Raw genomic sequence first — 21565 nt, 5'->3', positions numbered from 1 at the left:
GTGTCCCTCTAATAAGCTTGACGCGTACCGCAGGGGTATGCCAGAGTCTCATTCGTTAACGGAATTAAGCTGACAAATCGCTAGCACAACTAAAAACGGACATCCACCACCACCCACTGATTTGACAAAGCTTGCTATCTGTCCATCTTTTCTGTAGCTGGCATGGTTGAGGTTTCCCGGGTGGAGTCGAATTATGGCTGGTTTCTTCCATGCAGCGCTTGGCGCCGCTAAGCCTCGCCCCCTGCTGGCTCCCTGCCCACCCCATCCGATCATCGTCGCCTACTATCGCACACGGCTGCATGCGCTCTGCGCACCATATCTTTGGCATAGGGTGCGCAGACCATGCGCAGGCCGTGCGCTAGTAGGATTTTAGCGTGTGCTGCGCACTTTTGAAGGTGCGCGCCGAACGCACCATGTTGCATTTTGGCACGCTCGGCGCACTTTCAAAAGTGCGCAGCGCACGCTAAAATCCTACTAGCGCACGGTCTGCGCACCCTATGCTAAAGATAGGGTGCGCAGATCGCATGCAGTCGTGTGCGATAGTAGGCGGCGATGACCGGATGGGGCGGGCGGGGGACCGGCAGGGGGAGGGGCTTAGCGGCGCCGTGCGCTGCGTGGAAGAAACGCTAGTCTGAAACTAGCCTCAGCCGCAGGCTCCACTCCTGGTGGTGCCCTTCTGGACATTCCTTTAAGGTTCAGCTTTGCAACCATACTGCCCCCAGAAACCAAATACTTTGCCTTCATGGACGCTGTTCGGAGGTTCGTGGGAATAACGCTGCCCTATCGGCAGTTGGCATAATTTATGGTGGGAAGTCCGACGGTATATGATCCTCTTTAATTTCAGATTTTTTTTTTTTTTTTGTATTTTACATTTTTATTCCAGCCTTTCTTGACTTCATAAGGGCATGACATGCCTATATCTGTGTCTCCTCCTCCTCCTTTTACTCCTCCACCTCTTTTCTATATGTAGTTGCCCTTTTCCATATGTTATTTTTGTATTCTGAGCATTTTGTCTGCTTTGGGACACCTTTTAAGGTGCTTTGTAATTGTTTTCTATGTGTTAGTATGTGTTTGTGTTTGCCTGCCATTGTTTTCAATGGTGTTCGACGGTGTTCGACGAACATTCGACGAACTTGCCTCCTGTTCGACGAACCAAAACGAACTTGAACACTAGCGGGGAGGCTCAACACTACGCCTGATATATTGACGTACATTTTTAATGTTTAAAATATGCTATATATACCTGGTATCTGGTGATACTGTACCCTTTCTGCCAGGAAGTCCTCCTCCACCCACCACTCTAAGTGTATCAATGACACCTGGAACATTGTCCCACACGTGTGATTATTTCTTGCGGATCTTCTTGTTATATTGTGGTGTCATCCATCCTGAGCGTGTGACAGCCTGTGGGTTAGTCCTGCAATTTAGATGTACATTTAAAAATTACCCCAACACTAGTGTATACAGCTCTACGCTTGTGATACATTACCCATTTCCTGCTTTTTATATTCTGGTCTAATCCAAACTGACCAAGTGAGAGTTATTTTCTGACTGTGGAAATAATTACTGAGATTGACAACAATGACCCCTACACTGTGTACAGCTATACTCTTCAGATCCATTACCGTTTTACGACTTTTAATGTTGTGTTGTAATCCATACTGAGCCTGAGTGCATCTGTGTCTGCTTCCTGAAATATCTACGGAGATTTAGAATGTTTAAACTATACTATATATACCTGCTATCTGATGATACTGTACACTTTTTCTACTTTGTATATTCTTGTCTAATCCATATTGAGCCTGTGATTGTCTGTGTGACTGATGGAATATATAGGGAGATTGACAATTATCCTTTGACTGTATAGAGCTGTACGCTTCTGATACAGTACCATATATCTGATGTTATTTTGGGTACATTTTGTCCAAAATTTTGAAGTATGGTGGAAGATGACGTGGGTGTGGGGGGGCCAGCTGGTGCATCTTCTGGTAGTGGCAAAAGCACAATAGCAGCAAAGGCAGGAGGTGTTGAGCCTGCGTCATGGTCTGGCTCCGGACCGCCTGGAAAGCTACTTTTTCTGGGAGTAGGTTAACCACTTTTAAAGCCGGAGCATCAGGAACTGGTTTTGGCTTACATTACTGAAACAGACTCCAGCAAATATGCCCTCCTCTTCTGAAGTTTCAAAAAATGCAAGCACTGAGTCGTCAAGTGCTGGCTCCTGGTCAGGAAGAACCCCTTTCCTTGTGACCTTCACCCTCACTAAAAGTGAATGATGCAGCAGGCCACACTTCACATTAGTCCATGTAGCTCTTTTCACATACCATGCCTGGGTTATCAAGTCAAATCGTGAATTCCCCAGTCCAAGATGAATCTGACATGGAGTGTGGGTGGAACAATATGAAAATTATAATCCTTAAGGGTTCTCAAATCAAACTCATATATAAATCCCTAAAACAATACTTTATTATTTAAAAACCACAGATGTGGTACACACCGGAAAAATGTGACAGTAATAGAGAAAATGAAAAATAGGTGTTCAAAATTAAACCCACACTAGGGTAACCCCTACGAGTCCCTATTAGGTAACTATGCTGTACCCTGCCTGGCTGCGGAGGTTGGCACCCTAAGGGGGGAACGTTGTGGCGCCCCCGCTCACGATGGCTATCCCTGGGGGCCCTGATAAACCCTACAGCCACTGGTGGTCCCTTCTACCCAATGTAAGGGAACCCCTCGTTCTAGACAGAGATCAGACCTGCTCTATAGAGGACCCTGTGTCCCAAAAAGAGAGGTTAAAAACAAATTAGAACACACATGGCATGGAGTGGCATATTGAAGTCCCACAAAAAGATACAAACAAACTTCAAGGCAGCCCAGTGGGGTATCTCAGTTCAGATCATGCCTAATTCTTATATACAAAATAAGGAGAGGCATCTTTTACAAAAATCGATGTAGAAATAGCTGAAAGATGCCATCAATAGTCTCCCACTAATGAAAATATATGGGAAACGCAGAGCTGCAACAGCGGTACTTATCTGCGTTTTTCGCCACCTGCCATCAATTTATGAATGCCTCAACGCGTTTCGCCTTCCAGGGCTCATCAGGAGGCCCGATGCTGCGATATTTCGTGTCCAATATAGGTGCAAATAGCTTACCGATATTCCATAGTTCTCCACTCTTATAATCTGCCGCGCAGAGCCTAAGCTCCGCCCACTGCAATCCCATTGCCTCTTGCAACACCACCCATTTTCTGCTGCCCCAATCGGTTACCAGATCTCTGATGCACCGTCATACTAACCAATCACGTGTCCTCTCACACAGGGTTCCCCATAGCTCCCCTGTCATCCTGGCTTAGATTGGTTTCTGCACCTAGCCTGCATGCAGCGTCACTGCTGACTCACCAATCCCATATCTTTAGACGGAGAGTCTCTCAGCAATCACCGATCACTGTGCCCAAGGCATATTATCATCTCTGCACTTTAACCCCATATGTGCAGCAAACGTTCCACAGACCAGGCGTATATACCCACATCGCTACATTGTGTGAGAGGACACGTGATTGGTTGTTGCAGCTCTGCGTTTCCCATATATTTTCATATTTTATTTTGTATATAAGAATTAGGCATGATCTGAACTGAGATACCCCACTGGGCTGCCTTGAAGTTTGTTTGTATCTTTTTGTGGGACTTCAATATGCCACTCCATGCCATGTGTGTTCTAATTTGTTTTTAACCTCTCTTTTTGGGACACAGGGTCCTCTATAGAGCAGGTCTGATCTCTGTCTAGAACGAGGGGTTCCCTTACATTGGGTAGAAGGGACCACCAGTGGCTGTAGGGTTTATCAGGGCCCCCAGGGATAGCCATCGTGAGCGGGGGCGCCACAACGTTCCCCCCTTAGGGTGCCAACCTCCGCAGCCAGGCAGGGTACAGCATAGTTACCTAATAGGGACTCGTAGGGGTTACCCTAGTGTGGGTTTAATTTTGAACACCTATTTTTCATTTTCTCTATTACTGTCACATTTTTCCGGTGTGTACCACATCTGTGGTTTTTAAATAATAAAGTATTGTTTTAGGGATTTATATATGAGTTTGATGGAGTGTGGGTGGCCAGCCAGGGCAGTGGGGTTAATCGGTACCGTGCCGGTGTCTCAGAGGGATGTGTCACGTTGGTGGTGATGACCCGTTCCGTGGCCCTGGGCGTCCATGCAAAGGGGTGAATTACGTTTGTAGGTGAATGATACATGATGCCACCTGTGGTTTCTGATCAGATTGACCCGCGCTGCAGTGTTGCTTCTCTGGGACAGATGTTGTGGTGCAGCTAAGATGTAGAAGCCCTGCACAGGTAGGGCAGTAGTCGCAGGGCAGATGAAAGAGTTGGTAGATGGTGTGCAGTGCAGGATCTAGCAGAGCCGTGTGCCAGGCGCAGGAGAAAGATGACAGACACAGTCGTGCAGTTCCTTTACCTCTACTTGGTACGTGCCGTCCAGGACCCAGAGTACAGATGGAGAAGGAGATGGTCAGCCTGGAAGCAAATTTGGAATTCTCTCTCTGCAGATAGTGTTAGTGTGGCCTCTGTTCTAGCGCTTATCTGAGGTACTCGCAGTACTGAGTTCAATGAAGTTCCCCCTGTTGACTCTCTTTTGGAACTTTTTCGTATGGCAGGCAGCCATAGCCTTTTCCTTCTGGCTCACACACGTCACTGCTGGGGCCTCCGAGCCTTAGTTGGGAGCAGAGCATTTACAGCTGCTACTTCCTCCGGTTTCTGCTGCAGGACCATCAGTGTTCCTACAAACTCGGAGACCGGAATCAGGACCATGCGCTCCAGCTAGGAGTGAGCCTTAACTCTGCTCATCCTCCAGCTCCCCTTCTCATGTCCACACAATTCACCTTCCCTTCACAGACTGCCCTAACTTACCTCCTCCCAACCACAGAGAGCAGCTCCTCAGCAGTCAGGTTTAGATGTCTCCCTGCTGGCCTGGAGTGGGAACTGTGTTGTGTGTTGGTTTAACTGCTAGAGAGATCCTTCGTTGCTCCCAAGCATGACATCACACTTCCTAGGAGGAAGGTAATGCCACTGTGGCGACCGAACTCCTGGGGGCGCCACAAGTGCACTGATGCCCAGCCACTGCTAGATGATTCTGCTGGTATATTGACCCAGACCACTACATTCCCCTCGCACTCTACACAGCCAGAATCTGACCCTGATGAAACTCAGGTTTCCCTTCCCGCATACTATACCACCTTACACAGTGACAAAGAGGAAGGTGCAGATGAAAGTGGAGGTTCCTTGAGCAGGTGGGGGGGCATACTCATGGGCGACGACACTGGCACAGGGCCCCTCATAGTAAGCAAAAGTGTCTCTGCCGGTGGGAGGCCACTGCACCCGCCATCAGACACACCGCCGTACTATGAGGGGCTCTGTGCCAGTACCGTCGCCAACGAATGGGCCCTCCCTGCTTGCTCAGGATCACAGAACTTGCAAAGTTGAAATACTTACCTCTCCCTGCTCCACCGCCGTGACGTCTTCCACGTTTCCTAACAGTGACATTCTGGTCAGAGAGCGCGATGACATCACGTCTGTACGCCCTCTGTCTAAACAGTCCAAGTGCAGTGAGATGGAAGATGGGGACGATGAGGAGTCCACACTAGTACAGGGATTCCCTAGCGAGGAGACTTATTTAATTGCTTTCAATGTTGGGACAGCAATTTTTGGGGAGCACTATACTCTGGAGAATGATATATGAGGCCCACCATACACTGGAGCATTCCAAAGGTGGACATCAGACACTGGAGCAGCATTTACAGGGCCCATTATACACTGGAGCATTTGAAATGGGGCCCATTATATATGGAGCATTATTTGGGCCCATAAGACAGTGGAGCTTCATCCATGGGGACCAACATATACTGTAGCATTATGTGGAGCTCATCATATACTGTATGGAACATTATATGGGACCAATGATTCTGTATGGAGAAATATATGGGCCTCATTACTCTGTATAGCGCACTATGCGGTGGCCATAAAACTGTATGGAGTAATATACTGTCCGTTTTTGGAGCTATTGGAGAATTTAAAATGGCTATCAGTCATGAGATGTAAGAAGTGAAGTATTTTTCATTGAACTATACCGCTATTTCTCTGCCGTATCAGAGGATCATGAATTGTGGCATGTGTTAAAGGAGCCCAGTGACACTCTTTGGCCCAGGGCCCACGAAAATCTGGAGCCAGCCCTACCCCCCCACTACTTTAGCCAAATAACCCCCAGTTTTCAATGCCTAACTATTTTTATAGAGTAAATTAAGGTTGACAAGCTTAAGTAATAAGAATTGATGGTTTTGGCATTAAAATGGGCACTGTAGGTGTGTTTCCTGTCCTCCACTCACTGCCGACTTTGGTTCCCCATTGACTTGCATTGGGTTTCGTGTTTCAGTCGGCCTTCGACTTTTCACGATAATCGGCCGATTGCGTTCGACCCGACTTTTGAGAAAGTCCAGTTTCATGAAACCCGACTCGACCTGAAAAAAGGCAAAGTCGCTCATCCCTACATCACACATTTGGGTTGGGTGTGTGGTGCACGCTCAGGAGCTGAGCCTACCTCATATAGTGTGTTATACTTTAAGCATACGACTCTAGCAGCAGTGAACTGAGCTGGTGCTGATTAATGCTACTTAATCACTTTGCTGCTGCTGGCAATCTGAAACTTAGGGTACCGTTACACCTAGCAACTCACCAGCGATCCCGACCAGCGATATGACGCGGTCAGGATCACTGGTGCATCGCTAGGTGGTCGCTAGTGAGCTGCCACACAGGCAGATCTCACTAGCGACATCGCTGGGGACGGGGATCGCTACTTACCTGTCAGACGCGGCGATCCTGCGTCCTCCCGCCCGGCTCCACGCGTCGCTCATCGTCACAGCAGGAAGCGCCGCAGGAAGTGACCGACGAGGAATGGTCCAGCAGCTTCTCGCGCGACCAGCGATAACCAGCAGGGGAGCCGGTCGGAGGTAAGTATCACATGCAGCGATATCGCTAGCAATATCGCTGCAACGTCACAAAATCGGTGACTTTACAGCGATATTGCTAGCAATATCGCAGTGTGTAACGGGGGCTTTAGGCACTTAAACAGTTTGTTTCTGGGGGAAAGATTCCTACTAAATTGAGTGCTTTGGATATGAAAGAATTAAAAACTACCATACTCTTCAGATATTTATATCTATAACTGGGTTAGTTAACTTTATATATACTGTATGTTGCTTTAATTTATCCCTTTCGAGACTGCTCAGATTAGCAGTTGTGTCGCCCGTCACCCACCCTCCTACAATCAAATCACACAGTGTCAATGGGTTACCAAATTAACCAGGAATTTACTGAAAGCTCTTGTTGCAGCCATTTTGGTTTTCCTATGATCATTAAAGGGAATCTGTCACCCAATATTTAGGCTGTGTGCACACGCTGCGGATTTTGCTGCGGTTCCGCAGCGGTTTTGGCCGCTGCGGACCCGCAGCAGTTTTTGCTGCGGTGTACAGTACCATGATTCCCTATGGGAATCAAAAACCGCAGTGCAGACGGTGTGGATTTTTCCACGCGGATTATCTGCGGTTTTCAATCCGCAGAAAGAATTGACATGTCAATTCTTTCTGCGGATTCCCCTGCGGTTTGCCATCTCCTCCATTGAGGAGATGAAAAACCGCAGGGCAAAACCGCAGAGCAATCCGCAGGTAAAACCGCAGGTCTTTTGACCTGCGGTTTCACCTGCGGATTTTACAAAATCCGCGCGGATGAATCCGCACATTATCCGCAGCGTGTGCACACAGCCTTAGACTATCAGCTGCCGGCACTGCCATCAGGGGCTTAGCTACAGCATTCTGTAATGTTGTTGATAAGCCCCCGATGTAACCTGAAAGAGAAGAAAAATGAGTTAGATTATAATCACCCAGGTGCGGTCTGGGTCCGGTTTTGGTCCGATGGGTGTCATGGTCCGGTCCAGCACCTCCCATCTTCTAACAGTGACACCCTCTTCTTTGCTTCCCGTCTTGGCTCCTGCGCAGGTGCACTGCTCTATAGGCAATTTTTTGTAAAGATCTAAATGTACTTAAACCCAGCAAAATAAAACTAAAAAATTATACTGGTTTCATGGAGGAATTGTATTTTTTCTCCACTTCACCCCTATTGGAAAATTACTATTTTTCAGTACATTATACTAGCTTGACCCATGCAAAATTTTCGCACATTGGTCGTCAGGGGCACAGACAATTTCAGAAAAAGCAAGCTGTCAAATGTAAATGAATTTCATCAGCTGATGAACACAGACAGGTATTTATATATGTAGATTGGTAATACAATAAATTGTTTTGATAAGTAGAGGCCAAAAAATGTTTTCCGCTTGAGGTGCCACCTGCAGGTCATTGTGTCTTTCTGCAGGTTTATGAAAATTAATGTTTAAACTGTATTTAGTGATAAAATCGTGAATGTGTTGTTTTGTTTTTATTTTGGCTGTTTTCTTGCTGAAGGGTGCAAGTTAACCGTTCAAATGGTGTATCGTGTGTGTGTGTGTAGGGCAATGTAATCAGTGAAAAAGCAGTGAATGTTTACAAATGTGTTGGTAGTGTGCTTTGGGGTACTGTGGTGCCACCTGCAGGTCATTTTTCCTTACTGCAGGTCTATGAAAATTAATGTTTAAACTGTATTTTGCGATAAAATCGTGGATGTGTGGTTTGTTTGGCTATCTTCTTGCTGAAGGGGGATTACCTTTCAAATGGTGTATAATTTGTGTGTGTGTGTGCAGTATGAACGGAGATACAAAGGAATCACCGAAAAACTGTGTTTAGAAATAATGGAATAGATGGTAAAATGAATTATGTCATCACTACATCTCATCCCCCACAAAACAACTTGTCAATTCATATGGCTGTGTCCATGGAAGAATTTATAAGTTATAGCACTTCTAAAAGTTGAAGATGTAAAGAATTAAGACGGCCCGGATATTGTATTGAGCCGACTCCAGGATGAAGTCAGCACCAGCCTTAGTGACGAGAACGTTTCCTGCCTGAGAACTAGAACTGTCCCAGAGGCATCTTTCTGTATAAAGCAACGCTGCTTTCACTGAGCCCATCCCCTGTGACATACCATTGGTGCAACCTGTGCAACCGCACAGGGGCCCAAGATGTAAGGGGGCCCATTCCACCTCCAAAGAGGCAAGCAGCTTCTGTCACAGATACATTACTGGTATGTAAATGGGCCATATGTTGTTGCACAGGAGCCCTCTTCTTTCTATGTCTGCCACTGGGCTGTGATGTAGAAAAAAGATAAATCTTTACCATTGGCAAACTTAGGTATTTGAGCAGCGAGACACTTACCAATAAGCACATAGAGATCTTGATACAGAAGAAGAATGACAGGATTATCTTTGTGTGTTTAATTATTTTGCCTGAAAAGCAAATTTTTAACTCCTTTTGCTAGATTGTATAATATAAAGTACATAAAAAAGTATAATACATAAAGTTTTTTCTCCATAACGATGCAGAAATGCCCTATGATGACAAGCAAGAAATTCTCTTGAGGGCTATCTCTCCTGACTTATAGATACACACAGATCCCCGAGCCAAGAGTTCATGTGGTCTCATTGACGAAAGATGAGAAAGCCAATTTCAGGCACTTTTGCAATGGCTAATCTCCGCGGAGAGCAAAATCAACAGGTGATTGAATTCAGACTGTCCAAGCAATGATGAAGGGAGAGAGTATAAAAGGTTCCAGTACACATTAGATGGCCAGCCGATCCCATCAATGTCACCTGCCGACTATAAGTAAAATTACTGTCATAGTGTACTAGATCCTTTATTTCCCCTGACCTCATAGTTCATATATTCTCATGGTCTGCTGAGTCTGGGATTAGGTGGTTTTAGGGTTAACCTGGAAGGCCTCTCTCTGGGATTCTGGGTGGCTTCTTATAGCCTCATTGTGGGGCCATTCCCTGTCGCTTATACTCTGACCCTTGGCCGAGTGTGTTTGACCCTGTTGTGCTTTGCGCCTGTGCTACCTTATGTCTGTCTGGTTCTGTCTTGACTGTGTCCCTGTTACGAGTTTTGCCTGCCCCTTCTCTACTGTGCTGCCCTCTCTGTGTATGACCTCTGGCTACGTCCTGACTACCCTCTGCCTGCTTCTCTTGCACTGCACTGCCGTCTCTGTGTATGCCCCCTTGGCTACATCCTGACTATCCGTTCTGTCTAATCCTTTGGTACTGTCATGCTATCTCGTGCTTTGCCCCCGGCCTAATCTGGTTTATGTCCCTGTCTATGCCCCTTGGTAACTTTGTCCCGCAGTTACCCTTCTAGGAGTTTTCCCCAGCTCCTAGCTCTCCGGAGCTTAGGCCACGCTCCCAGCAGTGACATGCTTTAGGTCCTGTTTGTCTGAAGCACGCATCTTCACTGCTCCTGCCCCGCTCCACAGGTATCTTTGGGCACAGTTTGTTTTACTCAGGACACACGCACTGGCTCAGTGAGCAAGTGCAGTGCGGTGTTCCTGACATATATACACATATTTATGCATTTTTGTTTTTAATTAAACAATTTTTTAGATCTTCTTTATTAGGCACTTTTTATGTGTTCCTATTTATTTTTAATTCATATGTTTTTTCTTTCCTCTATTTAGTTCAGCATATCATTCGTTGAAACCATACTTACGTATGTATAAGTTGCTGTTTTCTGAGTGACGTTTCCATGGAAATTAATTTACTGAACATTATCTTCTCTGGCAGGAACTGGAAATTAGCTCTGACGTATGGACTCCATCCCATCATGACTTGTGTTGAATTTTGTCCCATATGTATTTAGTTTTTATTTCATTCCTTTTCTTAGTGTCCTTCTATGTATATTAGTATTTATGTGCTTAAATTTACGTATTTTTTGCACTGATGCACTTAATATTACATTACATGCAATTATGCACTTATATTACATGCACTTACAGTACAATCAATTATGCACTGATGCACTTTATATTATGCAATTATTTACACTAGTCATTAGTAGCGCATATAGTAGCACATTTATTATTGTATTATTATTCAAATGCATTGCTTACACATTTTGCACTCGTCATTTTATATCTTTATGGACTGTCAGATATATTTTCATATTTATTATTGGGACATTTACTTATATATAAATGTTTATGTGTGCCCCTTCTAGTCGTAAACTAACTGAGCCTGTGTTTCTATTTGATAACCAGCAGAGGGATGCTTTTTTTTCTTTTCACAGGTCCTATTTTCCTCTTTTCGGTCTGCGCGCATGCGTGGTCTCCTTGTGCAGGTCATTCTGCTTACTGCATCAATATCCGAGCTCGAGCCGCGTCATGTGACTGGATTGCGATCACGTGCTTCCGCATGTGATCGCGTTCATACTCACATCACCCGACCCGTCTCCCTTAGATGACATGGTTACAGTCTGACTTGGTGTGTGGGTTGATGAGTCGCATGCACCATACATGATATGGAGTATACCCTTGACACGTGGCTCTTTGTTATTGGTCTAAGGGCTGTATATAAAGTGCCTTCTGCTGGTCTGACACCACACACCCTGATGAAGGCTATGTACCGAAACACGTGTTGAGATCTGGTGCCAACACAGCAGGAGGAGATGACTACAGGTATTCACTGATCTTACTTACCGTATTTTCCGCTTTGTAAGACGCACTTTTTTTCCCCCAAATTTGGGGGGAAAACGGGGATGCGTCTTACAAAGCAGACATGCCTTACCTAGGCTGTGATCGGGGGCGTCCAGCGGTTGCTGGCCGGTGCTGCGGGTGTCTCCGGTGCCGCGTTGTGTGCCCGTCGATGCCCGGGGCTTTGCTGACATTGTGCGACAGGCCAGAGCCCCGGCATTTCCTCAGTTCCCTGTGTGCTGGTAAAAAAAATGGCCGCCGGCGCGTGCGCAGATGGGATCTCGGGATCCAGTTCTCGAGAGATGAGATCTGAAATCTCATCTCTCGAGAGCTGGGTCCCGAGATCCCATCTGTGCACGCGCCGGCGGCCATTTTTTTACCGGCACACAGGGAACTGAGGAAATGCTGGGGCTCTGGCCTATCGCACAATGTCGGCAGAGCCCCGGGTATCGACGGGCACACAACGCGGCACCGGAGACACCCGCAGCACCGCACGCGCCGGCGGCCATTTTTTTACCGGCACACGGGAACCGAGGAAATGCCGGGGCTCTGGCCTGTTGCACAATGTCGGCAGAGCCCCGGGCATCGACGGGCACACAACGCCACACCGCTGGGCACCGGAGACACCCGCAGCACCGTCCAGCAAGCGCCGGACAAGTGGAGAAACCCGGCAGCAGCACAAGACCCTGCAGCAGCAGCAACGGCACATATCAGAGCCCCCCCTCATTCCTGAATGCTGCCTGCAGCATCACTCCACGCCTGCCTCCTCCAGCAGCGAGCCTGGGACCCCGCTATACCGCAGCCACCTACCCCGGTAAGCAATAAGATGCAAAGATTATAAGAGGCACCACCATTTTATTAAAAAATATTTTTTTCTTATTTTTCTCCTCAAAATTTGTGGTGCGTCTCCTAATCCGGAGCGTCTTATAAAGCGAAAAATATGGTATGTTTTGTTCAATTAATTTGCACTTTCATTTTGTTATTCTTTGGTTTGTGCATGTCAAGCTGTGTGTATTTAAGTGCATCCATTTTTGGAGCCCAGTACCTTATATGTTAGCCTGCCATATAGCCCTGTATACACCAATGCATCTCCTCCATGCTGCTTTGTCACCTTTGCTTGCTCACCTCACCTTATTTCATTTTGCACATATTTTAAAAAACTTTTTCAATAAAGATTTAAATATTACTTTTTGGCTATATAGTTTATTTATAGGTTGATAAGATTCTATGTAGACAGGAGGGAGAGCAGAGGGAGGAGTTCTGCTTCTAGCTCCTCCCTCCCCCTCCCCTCTACGTAGGACTTTATGAGCACCAACTGACATCTTCTATCACAGTAATAGAAATATCTGTCATCAATAAAGATTTGACTCTAGAATTTAAATTTTTGAGAATGAAACATCAGTCCTGGTGGCCAAAGAAACAGATTTCTTTGATAAGTCATATTAGAAGGTTTTTTTTCGTGTACAATTGACTTAAGTTATGAAAATCAAAATGTCAGTTACTCCTAAATTAATTGGGCTGCTTCGTTTGGGTATGACCAAAAAACATCCTTTAATGGAGTCAAATTTGAAGCAAAAAAGACTGAAACCTATACCTTATTAAAAATGTTATTATTTTCACATGGATTATAGATTTATATAATACAAATTAAATAATGGTTGCTCTTTAAATGACATAGTTGGCTCTGATACATGTATAAGTATAGACTTGCCCTTATACATTGCAGAGAAATTGATAAAAAGTGAGCCTGAATTCAGATAAGTCCTAACTATAATTTTCCCCGCAGCCATGGTTGCTAAATTAAGATTATTTCTTTCTTTACAAAAAATTATGGACAGGCAACATTTTTTGTGGACACACTGGAAAACCATAAGATCCTTTTCACATTGCGTTTTTCCTATGTTCAGTGGCCCCAACTTGCTGTCCACCTCCAATAGGTGTATACAGCTGGAAATGACGCATGACAGAGCACTTGGTAGTCAATGGACACGTTGGCGCATACACCTGAACCTCATTTTGCGATGGAGAACCGATGAGGCCACTGAATGTAGGAAAAAATGCAACATGAAAATGTCCTAAGAAATCATTATAAGCGATATATGTCTCCAGACCATAATTCTGATATTACTTGCATTCATTTTAAACTGTGCAATGATGAAAATTACAGTTAAAATAATTTGAATAAGTTTCCACAGCTTACAAAAAAAAAATCACATACACCTTCAATTTTTTTAAGACAGGGCAAAAAAGGCCCTATTTTTACAGACCATCCTTGAATTTCTGGACGGTTGGCGACCCTACCCACCTCCATCCCAAGCAGATGCACCGCCCTTCCTGAAATGTAATCTTAATTAAAGATTTCACCATAAAGTCATAGTTAATTGCAAAGCTTTGCCTTTATACACTCAGAAAAATTTTCTGTAGGTTACTTCTTCACAGAGGAAAGGAACATGGTTTCTAGTTTAGCAATCCGCTAAGTCAATAACCACCCTTTAAAGAGCCTTGCCACAACACCTAGGATATAAAACCAAACCAGGATCTCCATCTGCCGACAGCTGTGTAGGGGTTTTGCCACCCATCAGTGCAAATTCGGAGGACTGTTTGCATGAAAAGTCTGTGACAGGGGATTTGAGGGAAGAAGTTTTTCATAGTGGAGGGCTATGTATATATACTCAATTATGTATTCATTATAAAATCCTTAGACGCTACAAGTATTAATTTAGTAAAATTGTAATGCAACAGACCTGAAATGCCTCCTCCAATGACAATCACATCGCATGTGTCCTTCATGTCTCTGCTTTTCTCTCTCCAGGAGCCTTGGTTAGAATGCACTGGTGACTTCTCCACGCTGAGGCTGTCAGAAGGGAGTGATGGCCCTGTTATTGCTCTTTTACAGCCCGTTACTTACAGCTTAGGAGCACAGTGCTTTGGGATTGGTTGCTAAAGGAGTGGGCGTAAGAAGGAAGCTCGGATTTGGAAGCTTGCCCATATACACAGTTCATAGAGTATGTTATCTGCTCTGGTGCAACACTTGAAATCCCATGTAAATGCTTAGCGTGCTTCAAATCGTCAAATTATGTAAGATTGAACCCTATTGTGAATCAACGGTTAATGATTGACATTCACAGCTTTCCCACATTGATTATGTTTCTCTTCAACTGATTATGCAATTAAAGACACTATAAACTAAAAGTTGTATATCAAATAGGATTTAAGAAATCCTATTAGATATAGATTAATGACAGCAAATTCTTACACTAGACATATAAGTGGATGTAATGTATATGTAGAATTTATCTTAGGATTAACATGCTTTGTTCAAAAATCTATGTGCCCTTAGAAGCAAATTAGTATGTATCAACTATCACATGCCACTCTGGTGGCTCTTTTGTATGTAATTGCCCTAAATGAAATCTTCAAAGACAAATTCTGCTTTATGGAATATGAGCATTAAAATATGACATAGTTAAATAGTCAGTATGATTAACAAAACAAAAAAACCAACATCTATTAAGATTGACTGACGTATGAAAGAGGATAAAAGGAAGGGGCATATATACAACCAGAATGCAAGAACCCATCTGCCTAAAAAAAAAATTCACTCCTGATCCTTTGTGTCGAATTAATAAAGCACTCCCATAATACTTTTTTATTCATTAAATGTGTGTATGTATGCATGTCATTTAGTCTATTAATATACTCTCCTACCGCTGCTTTCTCCGGTGTCCAGTGCTGTTTTTCTAATCTTCTCAGTGACTTCACTGCTCTGCAGACTGGCAAAGTCAAACTGCTTTCTGTGTGACCCAGAAGTGACTTTTATAATGTAAGTCTATGGAGCATCAGAACAAGATTCCATAGACTTACATTGTATGAGACTTCCGACCCTCACATAGCGCATAGAATGAGCCAGCTTGTTGCCATTGCTGTGATGTCACTAAGTAGCAGCAAAGAACGGTGCTGGACACAGCTGAAGTCAGCACCCAGGCAAGTGCCAGGGCCCTTAGCAGGTGAGGGGCCCACTACCTGTCGTGGACATTGGCGCGCTATGGTAGCCAAGCGCCAGTGAGTAGGCCCCCCATGCTTGCCTCTCCCAGTTCCTGCGCTGTGGAGTCTTCCACATCTTCTGACTGTGACGTTTCAGGTCAGAGGGTGCAATGATGTCACTTCTGTGCGCCCTCTGCTCTGAACAGTCACAGTACAGAGAGCTGGAAAACAACGATGCAGAGGAGCAGAGCAGCGGCCAGCAAGGAGAGGTGAGTATTTCATTTTTTTATGTTTGAAGCATTAAATGGGGCCCATCATATACTGAAGCATCATATCAGGCACATTATATATGGAGCATTATATGGGGCCCATTATATATGGAGCATCAAATGGGGCCCATCATATACTGTATGGAGCATTATATGTGGCCCATTATATATGAAGCAATATATGGGTCTCATACTGTATTGAGCATTATATGGGGCCCATTATACTGTGTGGAGCATCATATGAGGCCCATCATATACTGGAGCATCATTTGGGGCCCATTATATATGGAACATCATATGGGGCCCATCATATACTGTTTGGAGCATTATATGGGGATCATTATGTATGGAGAATCATATGGGGCCCATCATATACTGTATGGATCATTATATGGGGCCCATTATATATGAAGCATTATATGGGGTTCATTATACTGTAAGGAGCATCATATGGGGCCCATCATATACTGGAAAATCATATGGTGCCCATCGTATACTGTTTGGAGCATTATATGGGGATCATTATGTATGGAGCATCATATGGGGCCCATCATATACTGGAGCATCATATGGGGCCCATTATATTTGGAGCATCATAGGAGGCTCATCATATACTGTATAGATCATTATATGGGGCTCATTATATATGAAGCATTATATGGGGCCCGTTATACTGTATGGAGCATTATTTGAGGCCCATCATATACTGGAGCATCATATGGGGCCCATTATATATGGAACATCATATGGGGCCCATCATATACTGTTTGGAGCATTATATGGGGATCATTTTACTGAATTGAGCATTATATGGGGCTCATTATACTGAATGGAGCAGTATATGGGGCACATTATTCTGTATGGAGCACTATGTGGTGCTCGTAATACTGTATGGAGGACTGTACTGTCCGGTTTCTGAGCTATAGATATCATTCATGTAATGTAAGAAGTAAGTGAAATCTTTGGCATTGTAGTATACAGTACCTATATTTCTCTGCCATGTCTGTGCATCAGGAATTGTGGTATGTGTTAAAGGGGTCCACTAACACTCTTTTGCTCAGGGTCCATGAATTTAGAGAACTCAACTGGCGTAGAGTGATTTGCCTTCTAGGTGCAGATCTACATGGTTTTGAACAATGAAAACCCCTCAAGTATGATATATTGTTTTTAATATATGTTATTTTGCAAATTCGCGATTGAGAATCATGGTCATGGTTACATATGTTAAGGAAATGTGTCTCAGCAGTAATGCAAACTGATTCTCTAATCCAAAGGTCTATTTCATTATCTGCTATAGATTCTAAATAAAGATGTTTTAACACACAAGTATGGTGTTGTATACAATATAGGTATCAGGATCCTGACAGCGCCGGCGTACAGCCTCCGCTGACCAGGGACTCACCCGCACTGTAGGGACCCCTGGGGACCAGGACAGCCGGAAAGTATAGGTGCACAGGACCTGAGTGATGAAGTTTAGTAAGCAGGCACGAGACCTACAGTCATGTGACTGCAAGGGGGCAGGGCTTAGCATCCTGCTTTCAGAGAAGACAGAAAACTCAGAGTCGGGCAAAACGGAAGTCATTCACAGTACGGACAGCGAGGTACAGGAGGGATAAACAGACGGGTGATCAGACAAAGCCAAAGGTCATACACAAGAGGGCGACGCGGTACCAAGGGGATGAGCAGAGAGAAGTCGGGTCACAAGCAGAGAGTCATGCACGAGAGGTAGCGCAGTAGAAGAGGGACAGGCAGAACTCGTAACAGGGACAGAACCGGATCAAAACCAAACAAGCAAGCAAGATATCAGGCACAAGGCACACGTACGCACAAGGTCAACTAACTCAGCCGAGGGCAGGAGTATAACTGACACCGGACCCAGGTCCAGTGAGCATTAAATAGCCGCCCTCTGTCAGGGAGAGGCGGAACAATTAACCCCCAGTCAGACCAGGACGGGCCAAAGCGAAACCCCGTCCTTGATCATGACAATAGGTTTAATTTGCATTAATGCTTTATATAAAAGGCAGAGAAATTGTGTAACACCAATCCACCAGCCAACACTTATCATTCACACAGTTGTATGTATTCTGCACTGATACTAGTGAATATATTCAACCTGTGAAATGTCATCTAGCTTGTAAGTTGCCATGGAACCAAAACGTTGCAAAAAGTGAGAATCCGTTCATGTTGTGCGGATCAGTTATTAAACCACTGTAATGTTTTTCATTTTGTACAACATGGAACTGAGCCCAGAAGACTGTCGGAAACTGGAAAAAAACATACGGTACATTGTGTATGTTTAAAGAGCAATTGTGTAAACCTATTCAATCATTGTTTTGGCCTTCAGGAGAGCATTCATGGAATGTTCATTGGGCCTCTTTCCTGGGGCCCACTATGAACACTTTGCATCTTAACTCAGTATACATACAAAAGCCATTAAAGCAGTATTCTCAAAATCACACTGTGATCTTATAATAATTTTTACATATATTTATTAATTTTTGAGAAGATAACCTATTTTTACATTTGACATATATTGACATACATTATATCATCCCTAAAGATACCACTTTAGACTTTATTTACCCTAACTTTGACATTGTAACTATCCTTTAGTTCTTGGGGCCCTATTTAATAATGCACAGTGCTGTATTTCTCTTTCAACTGGTTTTCTACCTTCCTGTGCTGTGTCTAAAACAGAGCTTCTTCTATGATGAATGATGCCATGGAAAAGGGGAGAGCCTTGCTCATTACAATGCAGAGCTCATACCAGGATGTAGTGGTGTAGATATGTGCTAGTAACTAAGAAGAGCGATGGACTGCAGTATGGGCACAATATACAGGGAACCCAAAAAAACATATATATTGCCGGACTGGCAGTCTACAGTGGCTGAGAAGCGATGGACTGCAGGCTGAGGCCATATACGGAAGGGGCAGAAAGAGATATACTGCAGAATGGTCTGACTATGTAAGGTTGCTAGCAGGAACGTGGGATGCAGTGACGAGCAGGAGGTAGAGCAAGAGTTAACAGGTATTTTATGCAGAGATTAATAGGTAATCCGCACTCCACTCAGGGAGATCGCGGAAACACAATAATACAAATACAGGAAAGATAAACAATGTAGATATAATGTTAATAATGAGCGGTAAAGGTATGGATAAACTTGTTAGTCTGTAGCTTCCGGAAGGTCAGGGTTATACGATCACACGATGTCGACGCAGGTGACACGAGAAGTCTCTGAAGCGATCCCGGATGAAGTCAAAGCAATGTCTCTTGAATGAAATGGCAGTTCCTGGCTTTTCCAGGTGCGGGCTTCCGATTCTGATACACGGAGCTGCATAGGGAATAGAAGATGGAAAAACAAGTGAGCCTCAAAGTTCCGGAGAGGAGGCCGCAGAGGAGCCTATGGAGTCAGAGTGCTGCGCGTGGTCCATCTGATAACGACCATCAGGCATTGCGAAGGGTGCTATCAAATCAGAGCTCTTAAGGATGGAAGTCTGCCAGGAGCTAGGCTCTATCTCAACACAGGCAGTGCGTGAAGAGGCGGTTAAGCTGCGGTGTAGGCCAGCTGATTGGCGTGGAACCGTAGAGATGGAGTCAACCTTCTCCTTGCGTGTCACCAGTCTTCCCCCAGAAGTCCTCCTTTCATGCGCTCAGCTCCTTTTATCCCTACCCCACCCCCTGCAGTCAGGTGCAAAGGTCTGTTCCGGTCAGAAAGTGCTTCCCACCGCAACAATTGTGACAGCCCCGATGGTTCCAGCTCAGACACACAAGAAGCTGCCCCAGCCCGATCCATCTCCCTACAAATACAGGGAGCTGAAACGAGAGATATACTGTAGTATGTGTCTCTTTCTAAAGGGGCTAAGCTTAGCTGAAAGGATTATTGCCTGCTGCTGACAGATCTATTATGTCAAATTGCAAATGCTGTTCTATTGATGCATATGACAGAGGATTATCTTCTGTTATAGGCATCAACAGAACATTTGAAGTTTCACATCAGTGATCTATCTGCAGAAAGTGACAAAAACAAATCTAAACTGCTATTTTGGAGGAAGACAGTACAGTTGAGCTCTACTAGAACCAGCTAATGATAGAAAACAACACAGACAGCTATACTGATGTAGATGGCAGAAAATCAAATCAGTAAGGCAGGGTACTGTACAGGAAGAGAGAGTGCATAGAACCAAGAGGTGATTTTTTTTTACTTAGATTAGCCTGAAGATAACTCAAAGAGGTAGGATTTGGTGGGAGCACACAGGAGAGGAGAGAGGGATCTTCAGCTGGGAAATGTGTGTATGAATGCATCAATGATCAAATAGTGAAACAGACAGGGGTTTAAGAAAAAAAATGAAAATAAGACACAAAGGTACAGGAAAGAAACTTCATGGTTTGCCTAGTCTGTATATTGACAAATATTTCCCTCTACTGTGATTCGTGAAAAATGATGCACTTTTGGGAATAACCTTTTAACAATTATTACTGAAGGCAAATGCCAACATGAAAAGGGGTGCCAAGATATATAGATTTATCCCTGATTTAAAGAAAAGACATCAGTGACACACACGTTAGGAAACAATATCTAGAAGCAGGTCATGTGTTCACTGGTCAGTCAGTTGTGGAAGCTGAGTAGAGTGGGCTGTGTTGGAGCTGAAGAGTGGAGCTTATGTAAGGGGTGTACCAAGATTACGTGATACTCAACTCCCCTTTCTCATGTTGGTGTTATAATGTTAGCATATTGTATGTATGTATAATGTATGTTTAGCTAGGGAACATGCAGTAGATAAGTTAAACCACTAGATAGGGACATATTAGTAGTAAATAGTTAACATAGGAGGGGCCAACCGTGGGTAAGCCAGCAAGTTCCCGTGATTTCAGTCAGTAGGGCCTGAAAGCCTGGACAGGGCGGGTGGACCCCGTAACATTAATTAAGGACCCCAGCTCATTCTGGGCTTCATAATAGAAGAACACTGAAAAGGAGAAGGAATACAGGACAGCTACGTCATGAAGACCGTCAGCTACATAGCCAGATGCCTGAGTGTCTGGGGCGAAACAGACTGGGAACTCCTAAAGTTAGTCAGACTGGTCAGACGGATAGCTGCGGTGCTGGGAAGTACGGTGCGACCTGGCAAAGTTCCTAATGAGGTAAGGGACAGCACAGGTACAGAGAATGGCAAACTGTGTAAGGAACTGTGTGCCGCATCCATATGTGAGCTGGACGAGCTGTGTCAAATGTTGAGTAAAGTTAACTGTTTGAAATTGGACTTGGACTCTGCTTGTCTTTGTAAAGTAACTGAAGGAAGAAACCCCCCGCTGGCTCAGGGAGGACCATGAGAGCCAGTCAAGTGAGTCAGAGGGACTTTGTGTGTATGTGGCAGGTTGCCAGAGTGTGCCTAAGCAGCTATCATTGCGGGCCATGACTACGGCCCTGGCACTCCTCACACTTACATAGGAAGCCCCAAGGAAAAATATAACTTTTAATGTATTATTTATTAAAAACCAACAGAGACACCATACATAATTCGTGCACACTAGATTCACCCTGTGTACAGAATTCTCAGCTTGATTTTGTTGATACGAGAATGGCGCTTCCCACTCCTCGATGGCTGATCCTCACTGCTGCCAGCACCAATGTATCCTATCACCTGATGAACCATG

At 44.6% G+C, this 21565-nt stretch overlaps 1 protein-coding gene across 1 annotated transcript in view; it reads right to left on the bottom strand.

Annotated features, from left to right (window-relative positions):
• The window catches only part of LOC141080663 (amine oxidase [flavin-containing]-like), a 144699-nt gene extending 130142 nt beyond the window's left edge, over nt 1-14557 (bottom strand). The window contains exon 1 of the mRNA XM_073566053.1: nt 14404-14557. Within this exon, the coding sequence (XP_073422154.1) occupies nt 14404-14449 (46 nt within the window). The 5' untranslated portion in view covers nt 14450-14557. The remainder of the gene's footprint in view (nt 1-14403) is intronic.
• Nucleotides 14558-21565: the final 7008 nt, after the last annotated feature.

Source organism: Dendrobates tinctorius, unplaced genomic scaffold (assembly GCF_039654945.1).
Source record: "Dendrobates tinctorius isolate UK_male_01 unplaced genomic scaffold, ASM3965494v1 ptg000016l, whole genome shotgun sequence".
Classification (NCBI taxonomy): domain Eukaryota; kingdom Metazoa; phylum Chordata; class Amphibia; order Anura; family Dendrobatidae; genus Dendrobates; species Dendrobates tinctorius.
The sequence above is the reverse complement of the archived record's forward strand: the minus strand, read 5'-3'. Positions and strand labels throughout refer to the sequence as shown.